The 11,912-nt window shown below is 34.4% G+C and overlaps 2 protein-coding genes across 3 annotated transcripts; one reads left to right on the plus strand and one right to left on the minus strand.

Moving 5' to 3' along the window:
* The first annotated feature begins 1,283 nt into the window (after positions 1–1,283).
* LOC127257658 (enolase-like) lies at positions 1,284–6,413 on the plus strand. The gene is made up of 17 exons (XM_051284120.1): positions 1,284–1,556; positions 1,739–1,802; positions 2,046–2,110; positions 2,195–2,242; positions 2,419–2,505; positions 2,587–2,667; positions 2,775–2,876; positions 2,961–3,041; positions 3,631–3,705; positions 3,792–3,854; positions 3,947–4,024; positions 4,131–4,325; positions 4,430–4,480; positions 4,999–5,087; positions 5,166–5,217; positions 5,882–5,938; positions 6,053–6,413. Exons 1-17 carry the CDS (start codon positions 1,491–1,493, stop codon positions 6,131–6,133), a joined length of 1,335 nt encoding a protein of 444 aa, XP_051140077.1. The 5' UTR covers positions 1,284–1,490; the 3' UTR covers positions 6,134–6,413.
* A 259-nt stretch (positions 6,414–6,672) lies between these two features.
* LOC127257758 (protein IQ-DOMAIN 3-like) lies at positions 6,673–11,671 on the minus strand. Of its 2 annotated transcripts, none has more exons than XM_051284216.1 (7): positions 11,471–11,671; positions 11,268–11,336; positions 10,712–10,801; positions 10,287–10,598; positions 9,437–9,667; positions 9,251–9,370; positions 6,673–7,565 (listed from the first exon to the last, which is right to left on the minus strand). In XM_051284216.1, the coding sequence occupies exons 3-7, from the start codon at positions 10,784–10,786 to the stop codon at positions 6,993–6,995; spliced, it is 1,311 nt and encodes a 436-aa protein (XP_051140173.1). In that variant the 5' UTR covers positions 10,787–10,801; positions 11,268–11,336; positions 11,471–11,671; the 3' UTR covers positions 6,673–6,992. The 2 variants fall into 2 exon arrangements, with proteins under 2 accessions (XP_051140173.1, XP_051140172.1); XM_051284215.1 differs by having other exon boundaries at positions 6,674–7,565; positions 10,712–10,865.
* Between the last annotated feature and the right edge of the window lie 241 nt (positions 11,672–11,912).

The following is an 11,912-nucleotide window of genomic DNA, read 5'->3' on the forward strand; positions in this document are numbered from 1 at the left end:
CACACGGTTACAACCAATTTTAGACAGCAAAACTAAACATAAATTGGGTTGGCTTAAAGTTTGGGTAAAAATTTTAGGGTCGAATCCGATGAGTCGGATTAAGGAGTAGATCAACTTTATCATATTATCGAAAAACTTGTTACGTTATGCCTTGAAGGACCAAAATTTTCAACAAACACTACTTCCAATTCAATCATAAATGTCTCACAATTCTAACTCTCACCTATTCCTATTCCCTTCTTTAGCTCATCAACATAATTCATGTATGTCAAAACACTTGGTGTATTTGTTCGTGGGTTTTAGTTTTTGGATTTGGATTTTTGAATAGTAAAAAGTTGAATTTGAATAGTTGTTTGATGTAATATAAATAGAGATTGATGTGATGTTTTGAATATGAAATAAATTTATAATATAATATAAAAAAATAATTATTTGATATAATATATTGAAAAAAAATAAATAAATAGTAAAAATTTATGGTAAAATCCACAAAAGAACACAACCTTCATGTTTCCAAATTCACTCAAAAGAGTGAATCAAACACACCATGTATGATCCTCGGAGTTGGACCGTTGCTTGGTCAATTTCCGTGTATGAATGAGCCGGTGTTAGACCATCCGAAAATTGAATAGTAATTAAATGGATTAAATAGATTAGTTATGTCAACAATGTGCACATTTTTTTTCGAAAGTCTCACTGAAAGATTTCTAAAGTTAAGTGTACCTAACTTAGAGTAATTTGAGGATGTATTTTTTCTTATTTTTCTTCACCTGCCACGGTGCGGTGATTGCTTGACCGTTGAGGTTCGTATATATATATATATATATATATTTTATCGAAAAAAAAGGATAAAATTCTTCGTAAAATTTATATGTACTTTAAAAATTACATGACATTCATAATTTAAAAAACATTGTATCCACCCTATGAAATTTTCGTTGTGTGATGATTTTCTATTCATATTTTTTGTATGACAAGAGGTTTCATGCCGTATTTTTTAAAGTATCAGGGGACGTTATACAATTTATTTTAAGTAAATTGTAAATTTATACTGAATTTCAAAATCATAGAGGTTTCATGGAATGTTTTAAAAAATATAAGAGGTTCCATTTTTAAACTAAATGGAGATTTACGCTGACTTATGGACAATTTTGCCAAAATAAAAAATAAAAAAAATGAAGACAGGCGGTTGGCGGTTTACGGTTAGGCGGAAATAGGAACCGAAACGTGAAAACCGGTTTTGCTTTCGATTCTATGCCGGTTTGAAACGGGTTAGTCACGTCGTCTATGTTCTCCCGCTTCGAATCTGAGATTTACTTGAATTGAATATGTTCGTCTCGGTTTGGAAATTGGAACATGTCAGAGAATTGGACGCAGTTAGAGTAGAGGCTGGCCGTGGAAATCGACGGCTGTGATAATCGCATTCCCGTCTATAAATATGCGCTTCATTTTCTAGTCGCCGCATAAATACTGCAATTCTAAACTCTAAAATGGCGACGATCAAGAGCGTCAAGGCCAGGCAGATCTTCGATAGCCGCGGCAATCCTACGGTCGAGGTTCGTCCTTTGCCGAAAATTTAAATATGCTGTTGTAATGTTGGTCCATTTCGCGGCAATCGATTTGCGGTAATTGTAGTTTTAGGGTAGTCTATTTGCTAGAGAATCTAGTTTGCTAACTGCCAGAATTGCGGATGTGATGTTGAGATAGTTTGATTCGTGATCCTTCGGCGTTATTTTAGGTCGACGTGCATCTGTCGAATGGAATTTGGGCGAGAGCGGCTGTTCCTAGCGGCGCATCAACCGGTAAGATATATAGACGTCCACATTTTTGTTGCCCTAATTTTTCCGACGTTTTTGGATTTTTTTTGTTAAGAGACCTTGAATTCTTTGGATATGATACTGCTATGGCCTATGCATGTCTTCGTTGATGTTGGAGATCCATCTCTTTACACTAACTATACTTTTTAGCTAATGGAGTGGATAGAAATTAGAATCTAGAATGTTCGGTAATTCTGATGATCGTCTATCTGATCTGTTATACTTCAGGGGTTTACGAGGCTCTTGAACTGAGAGATGGTGGATCTGATTACCTTGGAAAGGGCGTTTCAAAGGTAATCTAGATGATTGTTCATTAGCTTTCTATGTGATTCCAATTGTTATTTTCTGATCCTAAATGATTTTGTATATCTTGGTAGGCTGTTGAAAATGTGAACTCAGTCATTGGACCAGCCCTAGTTGGAAAGGTTTGTTTCGAAATCTCAACAAAAGTCTTATTATTGTTATATATGTATTCCACATTGGAAGAATTTTGTCGAACTGGTAAGAATTACGAAGAGTTAAATGTTTTTTATTCACGAATATTTTTGGCATGATACTACCGTGAGGGCTCAAATCAGCTCAACTGTGGTTTCTCTTGCAGAACCCGACAGAGCAGACAAACATTGACAATTACATGGTTCAACAACTTGATGGAACTCAGAATGAGTGGGGCTGGTGCAAGCAAAAGGTAATTTTTAACACGAAAATTGCATGTCTTTGTGATAATTTTTTCATCGAAAGGATGATACTTATTGTGAAAAATGTTTAGCTTGGAGCGAATGCCATTCTGGCTGTGTCGCTTGCTGTGTGCAAGGCTGGTGCTGCTGTCCTCAATATCCCTCTATATAAGGTATTTAGGGCCATCCTTCTCTACTAATTCATTAATTGGAGTTGCCGTAATAGTGGCCGTGCCATGTCTTTGTTGATATAATTGCTTTCTTTTTATTTCCTCTTCAGCATGTTGCTAACCTTGCTGGTAACAAGAAGTTGATCCTGCCTGTTCCTGCTTTCAATGTCATTAATGGTGGATCACATGCTGGAAACAAACTTGCTATGCAGGCATGGCTAATGACTAATGACATATTTATGCGGGATATTATGTGTTGCTATTTGATTGTGTTACCCTTTTTTTTTTTTCTTCAGGAATTTATGATTCTTCCGGTCGGAGCTTCATCATTTAAGGAGGCCATGAAAATGGGTGTGGAAGTGTATCACAATTTGAAGGCATGTCAATATCATTTATTTTTGGGTAAATTATATAAAAACAGTGTGCTTTAGTAACTTGAATTAAAGTTTGCACATAACACACTTTCTCCAAAGTTGATGTTTGCGTGTAAATACGAACTTAATTGTGTAAGTTTTATGCAAATAAAATATTTAAATATATTAAATACTCTTTTTTTAATAAACAAATTATTTATCAATTCTCTCGTGTAATAGTTTTTTGGACGTGAGTTTTACAAAAACAATAAAAATGAAAGAGTTGATCAATTATTTATTTTATTAAAAAAAATTATTTTAAATATTTTATTTCTTATATTGGTATAAAACTTGCATAATTTAGGTTCGTATTTACAATTAAATATTAACTTTGGATGAAGAGTTTTGTACATTTTTACCAAAATATAAAGGAGTTTTATATAATTTACCGTTTTTTTTTGCACTCATATTGTCACTATTCCAAAAAAATTCTAGTGCCATTACATAAGCCTGTGGCTCCCTTTTATAATTTTCCTATCATCCATCAGCATAATGTTCATTATGAACTCAATACATCATTTACTGATAAATATTAATTCCCTATGAATTTTAGTCGGTCATCAAGAAGAAATACGGGCAAGACGCCACCAATGTTGGTGACGAAGGTGGCTTTGCTCCAAACATTCAGGTTATATTTGGTTCCGGGTTGCTCTCAGCATTCGATCATTCTGTTTTTACCTACATATTGAAACTCCACCTGCTTTGATCCCTCAGGAAAACAAGGAAGGCCTGGAATTGCTGAAGACAGCCATTGAAAAAGCTGGTTATACCGGCAAAGTTAGCTCCTTTCTGTACACCCTTAATTCTTTTTAACGCCCGGAGACACATATAAATTGGTATTATCTCCTCATTTTCGCTTCTGGATATAGGTTGTTATTGGGATGGATGTTGCTGCATCCGAATTTTATGGATCTGATAAGAAATATGATTTGAACTTCAAAGAAGAGGCAAGTTTAAAGTTCTTAACTAAGAGATCTCTCTCCCGCATATACAATAATAGTTTATGTAGTTGTTGACATTACTCTAGCAAATAATTATAATGTTATGCTGCAGAAAAATGATGGATCACAAAAGATCAGCGGCGACCAGCTCAAAGATTTGTACAAGTCATTTGTGTCCGGCTATCCTATTGTATCAATTGAAGATCCATTCGACCAGGATGACTGGGGCACCTACGCAAAACTTACAGGTGAAGTCGGTGGTCAAGTGCAGATTGTGGGAGATGATCTTCTTGTCACCAATCCAAAGGTGATCGAAACTTTTGTCCAAAAGTTCTTCATACTGTGGCTAATGGTATTAGATGACATTATGCAAATTTTTTCTTTTTTTTTTCGTTCCTCGACTTGTTGCAGAGAGTTGAAAAGGCAATCAAGGAAAAAGCATGCAATGCCCTCCTACTCAAGGTATTGTTCTATTGTTGTTTCGAACTTGGCAAAAATAGTTATAACCTGCATTGCATCATTTTCTCTTATGATCTAAAAATTGCATGAGAATTCCTATATTTTTAAAACATTGTCTAAAATTTCTTTTTTAGGAAATTATGTGCAATGTTTTAAAAAATACAACAGTATCATGCAATTTTTAATGGATTTTGTATTATAAGTTTTATAAACATGAGAGGGTCTCATCTATTTTCTAAATATAGTGCAAATTTTTTAAACTACAAATAAATTATAAGCAATTTTGCTTTGAACTTTAAGTGTGTTCTTTTATAGGATTTTACCCAAAATTTAATAATCAAAATTTTTTCCTCAAAAATATCAAATCAAATACTTAATTTTTATTTTTTTATATTATAATAAAAATTAATTTTATATTAAAAAACATCGTATCAATACTTGTTTATACAACTATTTCAATTTAAAACTTTTATTATTCAAATCTCGAAACCAAACACACCCTTAAACTTTTTTCCTATCAGGTAAACCAAATTGGATCTGTGACAGAGAGCATTGAAGCAGTAAGAATGTCGAAGCGCGCGGGGTGGGGTGTGATGGCCAGTCACCGCAGGTATGAACCCACACACTCTTGACATCTCCAACATAACCTTGATTGGATAACACCAGATCATTCTGTGGGTGGATGCAGTGGAGAGACTGAGGACACTTTCATCGCAGATCTCTCGGTTGGCTTGGCCACGGTATTCTCCTTTGCATATGCTATTTTACATGTTCCTTTCATAGTCTGATAGTCATACTCAGTCATCATTAGAGTTGTTAAACGAGCCGAGCGAGCTTGAATATCGGTTGTTCGAGCTCGACTCGAATTTGTTAATGGTATAGCCTCAGCTCAGCTTGTTAAGAATTCGAATTAAAATAGTGGTCTAAACTCGGCTCGTTAAGCTCAAATTCAAACGTTTTATAATACTAATAAAAAGATATTTGTAAAAAAATAATTATACAAATATAAGGATATTTTTAAATGTGACCCTCAGAGGCGATCGAAGAAAATATATTTTTTTAATATATAAATTAAATGTATTTAATTTTATTTATAATTTTTTATAATAAAATATTCAAATTTCAATAATAAAAGTAAATTTTGATATAAAAAATTATATTTATTATATTAATACATAAATAATATAAATATATTATCACTGACAAGCTCAACTGAGCTACTTGCGGGCTCGTTTATAAAAAAATAATTTTCGAGCTCGGGCTCGAGCTCGACTTGTTTATATAGATAAACAAGCTGAGTCAAGCTGTTAACGAGTAGAGTCGAACTTGGCTTGAAGTTATTATATATATATATATATCCATATTAACCCTTTTGCTGAAAGAAACTCAACTAAAAATCTTCAGGGCCAAATCAAGACTGGAGCTCCATGTAGATCAGAGCGTCTTGCTAAATACAACCAGGTTCATCATCCAGCCTCTTTCTTTCTTTGTTTCTTTCTTGTACCAACACTGTTCTCTCTCTCTCTATATATATATATATATATCGACAATACTTATATATTTTGTTGTGTGCAGCTGTTGAGAATTGAAGAGGAACTGGGGTCCGAAGCAGTGTACGCTGGATCCAAATTCCGTACGCCGGTGGAGCCTTACTAAACTTTGGCCCTCTGAGTTAAACCACCATTGCGGATAATGGCTGTATTGCATTTTCGAAGAGCAGTGGCTGCGGATTAAATAAAGGTTATTTAAAAAAAAAAAAAGAATAATAATGGCCGTGTTGAGTCCAGAGCCAGTGTGTGGGGCTCATTCTTTAACACTGTATTTAAATATACAACTAATTATTATTATTGCATTCTTTTACTAAAATAATTGTATATTATTTCAATTTTTAGCTCTAACTCAACAATATTTATAAGGTTACAGGGGTATATATACTTTTTTCATCGATTAATAAATTATTTATTATTTATTTTAGTTTGTCTTAAAATAAAATATCTATTTTTTTTAGTAAGTCTAATATTTATCTACCATTACGAATATTCTTAAATTTTACATTATATTATGAAAATGCCATTACAATATTTGTAACCAAATTATAAAATTAAAAGCACAATTACTAATTAAACTAAACTATACCACCTATTACTTAACACATATGAGTTTTGATTTGAAATCAACATATTATTTACTCAATCAGCACTTTAATAGTTGGCAATGCCTTGCGTAATTGATATATATTGTAATGTAATTAGACAGCACAACGTTTATTACATGCAACCTCACAGTCAAAACCACAATCCACAACCAAAAACTGCACCAAAACACCAATTACCCCTTAATTAATTCCACTATTCACAATCCAATCCCAATTAATTAGACACAAAAAAACACACCACAATCAATCCATATATATATATATATATATATGTATAATCTCACCACCACCATAACAATAACCATAGCATAATACTTGCAAAACTCAGAAATTCCAAATATATATATATATATATATATATTACCTGTTAATTGTTTCCATGGCGTCGACCTTGGGAGGCCCAGAGTGCCGCCTGGGGCGGCCGTCGGGAGACGCCGAGAAAGACAGGCGCTTTTTGACAGAGGCCGGCGAAGAATTACCCACCCTGCTCCTGCTCCTGCTGCTGTCTCCTCCCGATCTTCCAAGCGGGCTGGGCGGGCGGGCCTTAGCCCGGGTCGACTCCGTCGACGCCATGTAGCGGCGGCTGCCGCTGCCGGTGGGGCAGCTGGAGAGGCTGACGTCGTCGTCGGAGCCTGTGCGGCGGCGATGGTAGGACCGGAGGCTCTTTATTGAGGAGGAGTCGTCTTTGTCTTTGGCACTGTTGATTATGTTTGTGGTGGCTGCGGAGGAGCCTCTGATGGAGATGGATTTTGTGGAGGTGGGCGTTGATGGGGACTGGCCGCGGCGGCGGGGAGACTGCGGCTTCTGGTCGGCGGCGGCGGCGGACATCCAGCGCTCTAACCAGCTCCAGCCCCAGCGGGGATTGTTGGGATCCATGAATGTCTGCAGCTTATTGGATGTGGTACTACCGTTTGTCGGGTTCCTCCATGTTTGCTGCAGTATCATCATCAAGTTTCTTCAGTTCATCTTAACAATCATATATACATAACGGGACCATATATATATTGGGATCAATTAGCTACTTCCAATGAATTGTGTCATATGTATTTTTTTTAAAAAAAATAAAAAATTAAATACATGGGACTAAAGGTGATTAATCAATAAACAAAGTTACGAGTCATTGGGTTCAATAACAAACGATTGAGTTAGCCTATTCTCTCTGTACTCACCAATTAAAAATATATATATATATATATATGTATAATTAATTTATTTATTTATTTTATCAAATATAAATATATTTGTAAATTAGCTCTCTAGAACGTCATCAAACGACGACAATGGAGCGATGCAGGTGAGTAAGAACGTGTATTTCTAAACTGGTGGGACTGGCAAAATGGAGACAGATGATCTCGTCCCATATATAACAACCAAGTTGTAGGTTTAATTAATAATTATTTCAAACGAATACAACGACACATGGTTTGTCTAGTGGAATTTATCTTATTAGATCGAAGCTTAATTTATAAACTATTAGAATCAGCACGGGGTTTATTCCCAAAATGCGTCGGAAGGATAGCTACTGCGTTCCCATGTTATATATATAAAAAAAAGTACAAAAATCTATGGGGACTTGTATATATATTCTTTCATTTCAAATAAAACGAAATATGAGGTGTTTAAAATATGAGTAAAAATATTTGTTTATTGAAGAGATTCAAAAAAAAGTTTTGAGTAGATCTCTAAGGTGTGTTTGTTTCGGGATTGGATTGGATTTACATTATTTATCTAATTTTTTCCCCCAAAAGCATCAAATCAAACACCTATTTTTAATTTTTTATACTATACTAAAAATTAATTTTACATTCAAAACATCACATCAACACCTATTTATATCACATCATACAACTATTCAAATTCAAAATTTTTACTATTCAAATCCCAACTAAAATCCAAACCCCCAAACAAACACACCCTAAATTAATTTTATATTAGTTAAATATGTTTAAAATCAATAATTTGATTAAAAATTAGAAAAAAATCATCTTCCATGAAATAGAAAAAAACAGAAGGTGATAGAAATTTAAAAAGAAAATTGAATAGTCACTTACATATGATTATGAAGTTATATATGTAGTTACTAAGTTATATATTACAAAATTAGTTAAGTTGATTTATATTAGTCGAAATAAAATATAATATATTAAAATAAAAAATGTATGTCATTTGTTACAAAATTGTTATCAAATAATTAATTTTTTTTAATATTATATAGATACATTCATATATAATTAACTTATAAAAAGATATAGAATAATTTTAAAATATTTGTTAATAAATAAAATTGTACCCCGTCCCACTTTATTTTTTTTATTTTCGTTGTTTCACATCATTTATTATTTTTTTAAAATATAATTATAAACTTTAATCACAAATTCAAATTGAAATTTTAATTAAATTATTTAATTATTTTATTTTTAATCTATAATTATTTTTATAATTTTTAATTACTTATTAATTATATTTTACCTAAAACACTTTTTTATTGAGACGGAGGGAGTAATTAGTAAATTAAATTTAAAAAAAAAAAAAAGAAGAAGATGATTTTAAAGTTGGAAAGCCAGCCAAACAAATCGCACTCTATAATTTTCTTGGAAAGCGACGAAAGAATGCATTACCTGATGTGAATAAGCATAGGCCAACGCCCGTTCCCTACGGACAGCAGCTTCTTCTCTGCCCCGACGACTTGCTTCGATCTGCTCCTTAGATCGAATGCTATCATCCCAATTCTCTCCAATCTGTTTCCACAAATTTCATGAATGAGATTCTTACAGGTCAAGAATGATGAAAACAATGCTACTTACAGATACTCCCTGCAGCTTCTCGACCTCCTTGTCACGTTTCAGCTGGATCTGTCGCTGAAGAGACAGGTTCTCTTCAGACATTTTAATTCTCCTCGTTCGAACCTCGAATTGCACGCGCGCCATTGTTTGCATACACTTTAAAGTGTTAGTCGATTGCCGTTTTGCTGATTGTGATCCTATCAAAGATTTTAGTCTCACGAGTCCTTTCAACGCCCTCAACGCTCGCCTTGCCTGAAATTACACAAACAAGAAGAGTTCATAATTATTACATTTTGTAGAAATTTTAGAATTGCAATTAAATCACAATAATAACAACTTAATATAATGAATATAATCAAATAATCTAAATCATAACTTAAATACTCAAATATGTGATAACTAAAAAATAATTTAAGTTTGCTAAGAAAAATCTAAATTGTTCACCGTGTCATAATCAAAACAATACTGTCAATTAAGTTAGTGTCGAAAATAAAACTCACTATAGTTAAAAATAGAACTAGCTCATAACAAAGTTAGAATGAAAAACATGACTCATTCGTAGTAATGAAGTTAGACTTGAAAAGAAGACAATGCAATAGAAAATAAGATTTTGAATGAAATTTTGACAAACAATAAAAAAATCAAACAATAACTTTATTGAAATTGAAAAGAATATTTTATGAAAAATAAATTTGAAAGACGAGATGAATTTTAAAATTAGGAGACGCTTAGATATATTGTATAAAAAATTACGATATTTTTTTATATCATATTAAATAACCTTCTCATCTACTAGCAACAATTTAACCAAGAATAATAGCAGAAGCATATGTAATGAAAAGGCTATATAAGCATCAAGCATCATAAATACCAAGTGTCCCCTGAAAGCTGTCTGAATCTTGATTGCAGCTAACTCTTCCTTTGTTCGACCCATGTACCGAGCGGTTGATGTGAGCCGGACCACCTCGGCAGCGGCTTGAGCGGCGGCAACCACCGCCTCAGCTGCTGCGGCAGTCGCCAAAGCAACGGAATAAGCATGCCTGTTATGCTCATCCTCAGCTTCATTCAGCTTTGTCTCCTCCACAGGAGAATGAACTGCTGCTGGAGCTGATATTGAACTCTCTGCAACACCAAAATCTGTGCTCCTCAGTTGCTCCAACCATTTGTCCGAGCTTCGATCTCTCTGAACATCAAAATTGAATTCGTTCTGTGTTCATCTCCAAAGAAATTCAAAAGGGAAAACAGGGAAAAGGAGGAAGGGAATTATGGAAACTGTTGTATACATTAGCTATATACCTTTACTCTTTTCTGTTTTGATCCGCAGCTGACTACTCTTTTTACTGCAGTAATAAAGCCTCCTTTTCTCCCCATACTTAATTAATAAAGCTGACAGGATGAACGTGAATTGCTTCACTTTTCGAAGAAATTTAACCTAAAGTTTTTTGTTCATCTGGATTGAAGATAAGCGGAAATATATATAATTTCAGCACCATATTCAGATGATTTAATTGTATTTTCAGATTCTGATATGAATCCATAATTTCACATCTCTGAGAACAGATCTACTGAACAGAGTCACAGCATCAAAGTTCCTTGACAATATTAACGATAATTTCTTCGCGCACAACCGCTATACAGAGAAGAAAAAAACTTACCAAGCACTAAAACTTGGAAGAAAGGAGGAGAACCTCCATAACAGTGCAAATAACAAAATTACGCAGCAATTGAACAAATCGAAACTCGTCGAAAAGAATTAGAACCAAAAATCCGTGTTCGAGACTTCATTTCTATCCACTTCTTCTCAATTTAATCGTGTCAAAGACGAATAATTGAAAATCCGTAGAAAACCTACCTCATTACATTAAAGCACGCACTTAACGAGCTCAGGGAACCTCTTCCCCCAAATTCCCCCACAAGCAACCTGCAAAGAAGACAGAACCACCGATAAAAACAATTAAAAGCTAGTTTCTCGAGGAAACGCAAGCAGAAAACGTAAAGTTGACAAATCTACGCTAAAAGTTCCACAAAATTCCGAGCGCCGATTGGAAAGCGTACCGCTGACAAATCTTCACAGAAAGTTGCACCAAATTCCAAGCGCTGATTACAAAAATCCAACTCTTGCTGTTCCTCTTCCGCCGCCCCTAATAACAGCAATCAGCTACGGATTCAGCGAATTTGCGACGAATGGCGCAGAAGGAAAGGAAGATAGAGAGATCTTAATCCGAATGTTGGTGAAGAACACTGAAGTTGTTGAAGAAAATTGTATATATGCCGGTACAGAGGACAGGACAGGAATAACGGACTTCGACAGTCTTGAGAACGCATCACCGTACACGTGTCCCTATCTGCCACGTGGACGGTGGTTGAAGTAGACGGTGAACAGCACCGGATCGAGAAGTTGGAGTTTGGGTATTTGAAGCACAAACGGCCTCCAGAGTGGGGCCCACGCGCCTACATGTGATTCTGACTGCATGTTTGTTTACTGCCCTGCCCCCTT

The sequence above is a fragment of the Andrographis paniculata genome, unplaced genomic scaffold, assembly GCF_009805555.1.
Source record: "Andrographis paniculata isolate CXL003 unplaced genomic scaffold, ASM980555v1 Contig58END, whole genome shotgun sequence".
NCBI classification, from domain to species: Eukaryota; Viridiplantae; Streptophyta; class Magnoliopsida; order Lamiales; family Acanthaceae; genus Andrographis; species Andrographis paniculata.

Excerpts from the sequence above, each read along its gene's own strand:
- LOC127257658 (XM_051284120.1), top strand. The coding sequence starts at position 1,491 with ATGGCGACGATCAAGAGCGTCAAGGCCAGGCAGATCTTCGATAGCCGC. Across the intron at positions 3,042-3,630 it reads AAGTGTATCACAATTTGAAG|TCGGTCATCAAGAAGAAATA; the intron begins GCATGTCAATAT and ends TATGAATTTTAG. Across the intron at positions 3,855-3,946 it reads AAGCTGGTTATACCGGCAAA|GTTGTTATTGGGATGGATGT; the intron begins GTTAGCTCCTTT and ends TTCTGGATATAG.
- LOC127257758 (XM_051284216.1), bottom strand. The coding sequence starts at position 10,786 with ATGGGGAGAAAAGGAGGCTTTATTACTGCAGTAAAAAGAGTAGTCAGC. Across the intron at positions 9,668-10,286 it reads CAGCTTTCAGGGGACACTTG|GCAAGGCGAGCGTTGAGGGC; the intron begins GTATTTATGATG and ends GTGTAATTTCAG. Across the intron at positions 7,566-9,250 it reads CCTATGCTTATTCACATCAG|CAAACATGGAGGAACCCGAC; the intron begins GTAATGCATTCT and ends ATGATACTGCAG.